Here is a 10,306-nt window from a genome sequence, read left to right on the forward strand (position 1 = left end):
ACAAAGATGAGAGAAAAAGCAGACTTCAGACTTACTTTATTTTTGTACCAAATCATCAGGTGCCCAACTAAATCTCCTCTCTCGTCAAAGAGATAAAGCAAGGAAAGCCCCCGAGGTCTCCTCTCTGGCACCCAGACGCTTCCTCCCACAGCCCTGCAGGTGGAACGCACGTGAAACCCATCCCTTCTCAAGTTCAGTTTCACTTGGCTTATTTAATTAATTAACCGTTGGCAGCAAAACCATGAGAATTTTAGTCGAAATGAGCCAACCACCCACCCAGGAGGATTCTGGAGTCTTTAATGATTTTAAGCATAAATAGTGAGGCCAACACGCTTTCGGGGCCGTGGGAAAGTCCAGGTGCTCCCGGGGCAGAGGCGGCGGGGAGGGTGACGGGTGGGGCCCGCAGGGTCACCTAGTCCCCCCCCCCCCGCCCCGTGCCCTCCCACGCAGCTCGAGCCTCCGCGCTGCAGGGGGACGAGCAGGGCGCAGCTGAGGCTGCACCCCGGGCCTCAGAAGCAGTAGGACGTGTGGGTGACCCAGTGGGCCGACTCTTCCTTGGAGCGCTTGGCGGAGCTGTGGGTCGTGAAAAGGGACTTGTACGCTTCCGACTCTTCGCTGTCGGCGATGGACCTCTTCACGGCGCCACACGGAGGCTTCCCGGCTTTTCCAGACGAGCTCCCAAGTGCTGCTGGAAAAATGAAAAGCCCAAAACTTTAAGGCTGGGACTACAGATCATTCCAAACGTCCCACTCCCAAAAGTTCACTAATCCCAGGCATCTCCCTCCTCCTTTCTGGGGATGAAGGTTGAAATATGTTATCTCAATCCCCAAATCCTAAAAACAAACGAAACTACTATAGTTGAATCTGCCACTGAAAGTCACACTAATCACTACTTGCTATAGTCTCGGCACTGGTCCCAGCTCCAGGGATGACATGCATTGGATCCCGAGGCCAGGAGGCTGACGTGTGTGGGGGGACTGGAACCCAAGAACAGGGGGCCGTTTACGACACAAGATTACTCGCTCCTTTACCTAATCAACCTGTGCTTTTCTTCTTTGTGAAATAAATACTACTTACTTTGTTAAAGGCAGTAAGTTTCGGGAGAAATGCACTAAATTCTGGACTATCCATCAAATGGCTCTTGGGCAAGAGGCAGGTGGAGGAAGGCTGGCTCAAGTGCACGCGTGGTGCACAGAGAACCCCAGCCTTAAACTAGGGAATGTCTTACTAATACAAAAAAAAAAAAAATCAAATTGTACACTTTAAATACATGCAGTTTATTGCACATCAACTATATCTCAATAAAAGTTCTTAAAAAAAAAAATTACGGGATGTGAGTCAGGTCTCCGCGCCCCTTGTTAGCCTGGCCCCAAGTGTAGACTCCTCAGGAAATCAGGACAACTAACTGGCATTTGTGCCCAAACCCCTTCCACCCCGACAGGGCTCCTGCTCTGAAGGGAATCAACTGTTTCTTAGTTCCCCTCCAAGAGAGCTCAGTGAATTATTTAGAGACACAATTAGGACAAGCTTGAGTTTTCAAATTTGCTCCAACAAAACCGTGACATAACCACGCGGGTTCCTAGCTGTCTAAGCGCCCACTGCCGTTTCAATAGGACCCACCTGCACTTTTGGGAGTCGAGTTGGTTTTCTTCTCTCGAGACTCAAGGCTGGCTTCTTCGGGCTTCCCTGTCTTCATTTTTGACGGCCCTGGGGCTTCTGTGAAAAAACAAAGTAAGCAAAACAAAATAAAATCAGAAACTTATTTAGGAAACAGGCCTATGGCCTTATTTTTGCTAAAATAAGGACCTCTTTTAGCGTCTCACCTTCACTGATGTCAGATTTTGAGACAGACTCTGCCGCCTTGGGTTTCCTTGTTTTCTGTGAAAAGAAAGGGGAGGGTGGACATGTGCTTGGATTCGCTGATGTCTGGGTCAGTGTGGCACTGCCAGCCTGGGAGCCCAGCGAGAGGCCGACACGCGACACTTGGGGCAGGGCTCCCTGTGAAGACGACTCTGACCTCCGCCCCAAACCCCGGGCCTCCCCACGTGTCTCCAGCCGTGCACTCCTGCCTAACACATGACACGTCTGCAGAGATCTGCTCAGCTGTACAGTTATAGTCCAAAACCACGCCCTCAGAAAATGTGAATGAGGACAGGTTTCAGGGATAACGGTCAGTGCTGACGGTGGCGAGTGCACACAAAAGAGCAGTTAACTGGACGATAACAAAGTCCCGCCAGGATAAACACACACTGAATCTTAACCTTCCCAGGAAGACTTCTTCAGAGTGGTCGAACGGCTCTGACATTTGTGTATTTAACTATAAGGACTCGAGGGCTGTACTGAAGAACACTTTAGCCAATTCTCCTCAACTCTGGATTACTTCTGTTAGACTTCTGTCACTCGTAATAGTTAAATTGGTCAGCAAAAATTTAAGAAATGAAAGGAACCATTCTAAAACCACACAGCTGATCCAATCACAGGACCAACACGACCCTGATCACTCAGAAAATTTACTTTGAACATGCCATTTTCTTATGTATGCGAAAGGTGGCGCTAAAGACACGCAGCCGAAACGGTTCAGAAGGCTCCCATCGCTAGAAAACATCCAAGACCTTGCTCAGGCAGTGGCCCTGAACTTGTGACATATACGTGCAATGTGCTTTGTAACATGTGTACGAAACACAAACACATCCTGGTCATTTCATACATGCAAGACATGTATTCAAATCTGTGAGGGTAATGCCTCATCCTTCCAAAAAAAAAAAAGACAGAAAACTGCTGATTTCTAAGCCCTCCATTCACAGCTGAAGCTGAAAAGCACGCGCAGTAAGCGTTAGACAGGAAACACTACGTCCTGTTTCCAGCTGCGGGTGTATTTGGGAAATATTTTGGTTTCCTGGTAGCAGTCTCTAGGAGGCATTCCCAGCAGGTCCGGGGAGTATTCTGCGGAGAGGGACATGGTAGTTCCACTGGGCTTCGAACAACTTGGCAGGAAGCCTGGGACCGCGGAGAAAATCACGAGAGTAAGAAGGCTAATGACCACACCAACATCTCCAGGAGCTTCCTTCAGAACACAGTTTTTCCCTTTTGTGCATCTTAAAGACTGAACTTGATTGGCAGTAGCAACAAAGAACAAGAAGATCCTCTGCGGTAAATGTCCTTTGTCAAAAATATCTCTAAACCATTTCTTTTTCTTTTTTTTTGCTTGTATGATAATGAGATCACAGCTATTTAGAAAACTAACTTAAAATGAACGCACAAATATGTATATACATTCACTTCTAAACCTGAACTCACCCCTTTAAATGACAGAGTGGCTCTTTAGTTCTCACAAACGCTGTAATAACCTCGTACAAGACCGCGTCACGGAATTTGATCACAAAGGTGGGCACGATGCCTTGCACTACAGAACCACTATTTATTTTCTACCTAAGTGAACCGATAAAAGTAGGAAATGCAAATGGTTTGGCTCTTTCTAAGCATTCTGGACCCATACATAATAACAATACTGCTACCACATTCTCAGCTTTTTAAAGCCTCATGACCATGAATTATATATTATCCCAGGGTGATATGGTCCTGCACTTCCCTCTGGTATGATTTAAAAAAAAAGAAAAACCTGAAAAATTTTTAATTGTTACATCACTGGTAAAAGCACACCAGTAGCACAAAACCAGACAGGCTACTTTTCTTCACAATTTCATGTCCTCAGGATACTGGAACTAACTTTCTAACACTTCACGCATTTCTTTTGCTTTAGTTCTGATGACATGAAGTTTGTCCCACGTCTACCCTGAACCTAACTTTTTTTTTCCTTCAGATGTTTACTGGAGTATAATTGCTTTACAATGTGGTGCCAATTTCCCGCTGTACCACAAAGACTTTTTCTTTAAGGAATGAAAAGAGGACCACAGCTCTCACTTGTAGGCACTCAAGAAAGCACATGTGTTACTGCTGGATCCAGAGCTGATGTCACACTGATGCTCCGGGCCTGCTCACCATGTCAGGCCCCTAAGCACTGACTCCACTGCTTGTGGAAGGTGCTTCTAAACCTGGGGCGCAGGACGGAGCCTCCACCCCGCACCCCCACCCAGGGCGTCGGCTGCCGGCATCGAGGGGCGCCACTCGAAACCAGGGCCGTGGAGGCTCAGGACAGCCAGGCCGGGGGCTCCCGCTGTGGGAAGGCTGCTTGGCTCCTCACTCCTGGAAGCGCAGGGGCGGTGTGTGTGTGTGTGTGTGTGTGTGTGTGTGTGTGTGTTGGGGGGCACCTACATCTGCATTTCAGGAGCGGGGAGGAAATGCAGGCCCCCGGCTCCCCCTAGACCTCCAGGACTTTCAAACCCGGGTCGCAGGGGCTCTTCACAGGTGCTGGGGGCGGGGGCGGTGGAGTGACTTTCACTCCTCTTAGTTTTACAAGGTATGACACCAAGCGCACACCCTCTTATACTCAGTGCCCGTGCGGCACTCGTGGTGGCTGCCGTGTCCTCGGGCTGCACTCTGTGTGAGCTTCACAGGCCTAATCTTTTCCACCCTCCTGCCCATGTCCATCCCCTGCAGGTGGCATGACCACCCCCCCTTCACTGATGAGGAAGCTGAGCACAGAGCAGACCCCCAGCCCAAAACAGTGAGGCTGCAGCCGAGCCACCTGGAATCTTTCTAGCACCCAGGCCCTTCTGGTCATAAAAACTGCCTCGATCACCGCAAACCCCGAAGCAGCCACGAGCAGCGCAGCTGGGGGTTTGCAATGGGCTCTGGAGCAGAGGCCACGCTGGGCAGGACCTGCGGGAAGGTGAGGGACAGAGCCCAGGACTCCGGTACCTTTCCCAGCTTCACACGCAGTCTTCTCTCCTCCATCCTCCTCTTCAGCGTCTCCACGTCCTCCTTGGTGCCGTTGAGCACAATGACGTCATCCTCCTGGAAGGAGGCCCCACACTGGAGAGGACAAGAGAGCGAAGACGGGTTCCGTTGATGAGGAAATTGAAAATTCCATACTTGTAATTTCTTACTCTCTATCTTGCAAAGGCCTGCTCGTCACTCTCAGTTAAACAGTAAAATGAATTACTAAGAGTGATCAGATAAGGGAAGAATGTCTAGCTCTCAGGCACCCACCCCAAGCCTTTGTTTGAGACCCTTTGCTGCACACAGACTTGTTAAGTGACCTAACTTCAACCTGCAACCAATGTGAGAATGCAAATTGGGACCTTAGTCCTGATAGGAATGGAATGTCCGGCTCCTACAAGTTCCTGTTAGGACCCCCTACTATGTGGGTAACCCATGGCAACTCCTGTGCTTTGTAACTGCCCGTGACCTATAGTAATTTGTAGCCAATCAGTTTGTACCAATTATAGCTGTATGTTTTAACCTATATAAGGAGAAGACTCCCCTGAAACGGGGCCCCAGAATTTTGGAGCGTTAGCTCGTCTGGGTCCGCCGGCTCAATAAACCTGAGTTCTCCAACTCTCTGAGTGTTGTGCTTGGTTTCTCGTGGGATCAGTTCTTTTCTGCAACACCGTCACCACGTGGAGAGCAGCTGCCCTCAGACCCTCACTCTCAGCCCAACCACTGGTCCTCAGGCTCCTGGGAAATTCCTGTTGCTTCCCTGCCTGCACCTTGGCTTGGCCAGCGTCTGAGCCCGATCCCTGCTTGGGAAGTGTCCGTGTACAGTTAGTATAGCAGGCCTGCCTGCCAGGCTGGACAGACTGGCCCTGGGCTGGTGTCGCGAACTTGAATTTCTGGAGGGCTCCTCCCACTTCCTAATTGTGTTGGGCCTCCTTGCTTACAGGTCCCCCCATTGGACCTGACCTCCAGGTGCACAGGAGCAGGGGCCCCATGCAAAGACCTAAGCACGGGGCGGACCTTGAGGAAATGTTCGTTTAAGGAATCACTAACAGCACTTACTGAGCAGCTACTGCTGACTCATCTGATGACAGCTGAGCCAAGGCTAAAAGGGAAGAGGCCAGGGGATCGCACATTCCAGACAGAGGTCTACAACCTTGACCTCACATCAGAATCTCCTGGGGGATCCCTGGGCCCCACTGCCAGTTTCCGACTCAGGAATTCTAGGGTGGGACCCGGTTAACTCGCATTTCCAATGTATTCCCAGGTCTTGCAGATGCTGCCTGTAGGGGAACCAGGCTGTGAGAACCACCGTTCTAGAGTTTCAGAAGTTGGCCAATTAGGGTAAACGGGCTGAATCCCAGCAGGCGAGGGGAAGGAACATTCCGGAGGCACAGCTGCATTTCGGCTCCTTCCTGGGCTGCAGCTGCCACTGTCGTCCCCACAGGGATCTGCATGTTCAGTTGTGCCCTGGGGAGCCAGCCCTGCTGAGGACAGGGTTTGAGCAGCCTCCGTGTCGAGTCTGTTTCCTTCTTCCTGTGGGTTCTCCAGAGTCCCTCTGCCTAGACCTTGGCCTCAGTTACCACATCTGTTAAATGGGGATAAACTGAACTCCCAGCGTGATCAGGCTGAGGCCAGAATTAAGGGTAACACTGTAAGGAATAGAACCCAGAGCTGGGCACGGAGCACTCAACCATCATCAGCTACTGTTGCGGTTTTGCATTTTCCTGTAGCGGAGCTACCTGTGTCCACACAGATGGAGCTCCGAGACACAGCCCTCAGCACCAGGTCTCTAACTAGCTTCCCCAGGCAGAAGCACCACATACCCTGAGCTCCTCATCCATGGATTCAACCAACTTCAGATAGAAAATATGTGGGAAGAAACAATTTTCCAGAAAGTTCCAAAAAGCAACACCTGAATACTAGATGAATAATTGATGCACACTACTGTAGGGTGGCAACTGTTTACATAACGTTTACACTATATTTACAGCTATTTACACAGCATTTACATTATTTTAGGTTTTTTTTTGGGCACACGGGCTTAGTTGCTCCGTGGCATATGGGATCTTCCTGGAGCAGGGATCGAACCCATGTCCTCTGCATTGGCAGGCAGATTCTTAACCACTGCGCCACCTAGGAAGCCCTATATTAGGTATTTTAAGTAACCTGAAGATGATTTAAAGTATATGGGAAGATGGGTGTCAGTTACATGCAAATGCTACACCATTTTATATACAGGACTTGAGCATCTGCGGATTTCGGTATATGCAGGGGTCCTGGACCAATCCCCCAGCCTGACAGGGAGGGATGACAGTACATGTTGCTGCATTTTCCTTGCTGGGAGGTGTGCCCCCTTGTGGAAGGGAGAAAGCAGAAGGAAGCCTCACTCAGATTCCTCTAGACTCTGCCTGGGTCTCTGTCCCTTAGCATCAGAGGGCTACAGATCTCTGCTAGACCACTGGACACACCTGGGCCATGAGGACAGCTGCATGCCGAGTCCAGGCCAAGAATCTCTTTGATAGAAAACACAAGAAAAGACACGCAAGTGCTCTTTTTCTTAAAAGTTGCCAAAGCTCTCCCAGCATCTCCTAACACACAGAGGAGCCGGTCACGGTCTGCTGCCTTAGCTGGGTTATTTATTGTGGTTCTGTGTCTAAAACCCATAGCTTCAGGTCAAAGTCAGCTCCTTTTCTAAGGTGAGTCTGGTAAGTTTTCTTGACTGAAAAGATATTCCTTTGATCCACAAAGCCTGAGGTTGGTGCCACAGAGAGGAATTCTATGCACCATGAGAGGGTGTGTCTCGGCCAGCATATGGCCAGGGCGGCCTCTGGACAACAGGGATGCCAGGAGGCAAGGGGAGGGGAACAGCTCCCCACCCCACCCCCGCAGCCTTGGGCTATGGGAGATTTGCGCAGAGCCTTCCCCTGGAGGGTGTCCTCCTTGGAGAGAGAATGAAAAAGGAATCTGCAGGAACAGAATCAGGTGGTAGATAAGGCCCCGTGGGGCCTAGGGCCGGGCTCCCGAGCACGTCCGCTCCCCTTGCTCCATCACAGCCCTCATCCGCCTCCCCCACCCCCCGCCGTGGGCTTTCTGCGCCTCTTTCCACCTCTCTTTGCTGCTCAGTTCGGATCGATCACGTCACCAGTCCGCAGTCTCCCTCCCTGCACAGGACTGTTCAGTGGTCTACGTGTGACGGTGGGCCCTGTTCTGCCTACTGCTGTGCTGTGTTGCACCCACGCTGTATTCCTAGAGTTGAATGAGCCACTAACACCAAGTTGGGAACCTCTCACATTAAAACTCGAGACAGCTTGCTCTTTGTCTCCAAGAATCAAAAGATTCACTAATACCAAACCCACCCCCTCAAGGCCTCAACTGCCTGGACCTGAGTGGGCAGCCCCTGCCACTTGCTCTGGGGTGACGGGGGCTGCCCTCGGCAGGCTTCTGCTGGACCCCAGGGCCCTGGGTGGAGCGGCCCGTCCCTGGGGCGAGTAAAACCAGGGCAGGAAGCAGGTTTCTGCCACGATGTCAGCTGCCAGACTGGGGCTCTTCTCCGTGGACTACAGGACGGGGGTCACTTTAGAAAGGGGGGCTGCTGCAAAGGCACAGCCGGCCCAAAGGGACTGACCCTCTCTTTGCTTATAAAAGTGACACCGACACAAAGTAGAAAAACACCCACGTTTCCCTGTGAATGCATTTTCCTACGTGCACTGTGACCGTACAGTTGAATCATATATTTATTTTCAGTTTTGCTTCCTTTTATCACTTGTACCTCAGATGTCCAAAAAAGGCGGGAAATAGCTAAATAAATCATAACACATTCCTAAAAAGGAAGAGTAGTTACTTTAGAGTTTTCAACAACACAGAATACGCTTACTATATGTTAAAAGGAAAAGCAGAGCAGAAGTTGTATGCGGGTGAGTCAAAAATTACCTGCACTCTGGTCACAGAATTCACAGAAGTTTTAATATAACTGGGTTATGGATAATTTTTGACCCACCCTCGTATATTCACATGACCTCTGGATGTTAATTTTCACACCATGTAAAGGAAGGAAAAAACAAAACTTATGCTAATCTAAAAAGCAGAAGAAGACAGCTCCTTTTTGGCTTTGATTAAGAAACAAAAAATCCCACTGTATTCATAACACCTCTTTTGTAATTTATGTGTTTATGCTCTCTTTTATTTATTCGGATTTTCATTAAACATTTTTTAGTTGAATCAATCTGTGATTTTCATTAAACATTTTTTTAGTTGAATCAATCTGTATAAGAAGTTGATACATGAAGCATAGTCTTTGTCCATTTATGACAGCAATTCCTCCAGCATGTTTGGTTCTTATTCTGTATTTTCCTTAGAGCTGTGGTAGTATAAAGCTGCATGCAGGCAACTCTCCCCACCATTTCCTCAGCTATTTCTTCCTCCACTTTTTTCCAGGTTAAGGATGTGAGGTCCTGGTGAAATCCCGCACCAATCCTCACCCCCTAGGGACAGGCCTACCAGGCCAGTTCAGCAGCACCCGCAGGGTGATTTAAAACAAACCCTCGGGGTCCAGGGGGGCAGAGTTGCAGCAACGCTTCACGAGCTGGCAGGGTGGCCTTTCCTTTCCTGACTCCTGCCTGATAAAATTAGTCTCTCAACTCCCGGAATCTAGACACCTCCATGCAAACGTATACAGGGTCTCCCCACTGAACGTCTGCAGGGATCTGCTTTTATATAAAAAGCATACATGTCACACTTGCAGCAATGCTGCAGCCCCTTAAGATTAAAAAGACTAGGTTCCACCTGCCCAGAAGAAATCTTTCTAGGGCAACAGCAACATCTGTTCTGCAAAAGAGCAACAGGAATCTTGAGTCACCACAGCAGGTGAGGAAAAGCTGGACTAAATAAAGAGCTCAGGTGTCTGGACACCCACAAGGGTGAGAGTCTCTGCGGGGTGTGACTCACACGTCTCTTGGCTTCACTGTTCCCAACAGACGCATGTGCAATAAACCCAAAGTGCGGACCAGCAAGCGGGAGGACCCTTTAAACCAGACAAGGGAAGAATTTAAAGAGGAAAAGTATCCATTGGGGGAGGATTAAGAAAGGGGGGAGCCACTAATGGTGACAGAGACTCCACCTCCGCCTCGTCCACAGGCTGGCCCTCAGCCTCAGGAGGACGGGGCCAGGCAGGGGCTGGCCTGCGTCCCTGACGTCAGGCCTCTGGAGAGCCACGCCGATGCACTCGATCACTCCGAACGCTACTCAGGAAGCAAACGAGATTTTTAAATGACTTTTATTTATCCCTTTAATGAAAAAGGGTCCAATAACCAAATCTGGCCTCCTACCTTCAAAAATATTTAAAGAATTTGACCCATGGCTGCCAGGATTTCATCAAGCTTTCAGAACCTGAGAATCACCCTGCACTGCCCTTCACCTGGGCTGGGTGTTTTCTGCTGTTTGTCTTGTAAGGCAGGGAGCCAGCCCTGAA

General features: G+C 49.7%; 1 protein-coding gene across 2 annotated transcripts in view; it reads right to left on the bottom strand.

The window, feature by feature from the left end:
• Window positions 1-19: 19 nt before the first annotated feature.
• The window catches only part of RTF2 (replication termination factor 2), a 42,058-nt gene continuing 31,771 nt past the window's right edge, over window positions 20-10,306 (bottom strand). The window contains exons 6-9 of one of the 2 annotated variants that reach the window (XM_057702483.1): window positions 4,819-4,932; window positions 1,824-1,878; window positions 1,621-1,716; window positions 20-688 (exon numbers count right to left, since the gene is read on the bottom strand). In XM_057702483.1, the coding sequence (XP_057558466.1) occupies window positions 510-688; window positions 1,621-1,716; window positions 1,824-1,878; window positions 4,819-4,932 (444 nt within the window). In that variant the 3' untranslated portion in view covers window positions 20-509. The remainder of the gene's footprint in view (window positions 689-1,620; window positions 1,717-1,823; window positions 1,879-4,818; window positions 4,933-10,306) is intronic. The other variant, XM_057702484.1, reaches the window with a different exon arrangement.

The sequence above is a fragment of the Hippopotamus amphibius genome, chromosome 12, assembly GCF_030028045.1.
Source record: "Hippopotamus amphibius kiboko isolate mHipAmp2 chromosome 12, mHipAmp2.hap2, whole genome shotgun sequence".
Classification (NCBI taxonomy): domain Eukaryota; kingdom Metazoa; phylum Chordata; class Mammalia; order Artiodactyla; family Hippopotamidae; genus Hippopotamus; species Hippopotamus amphibius.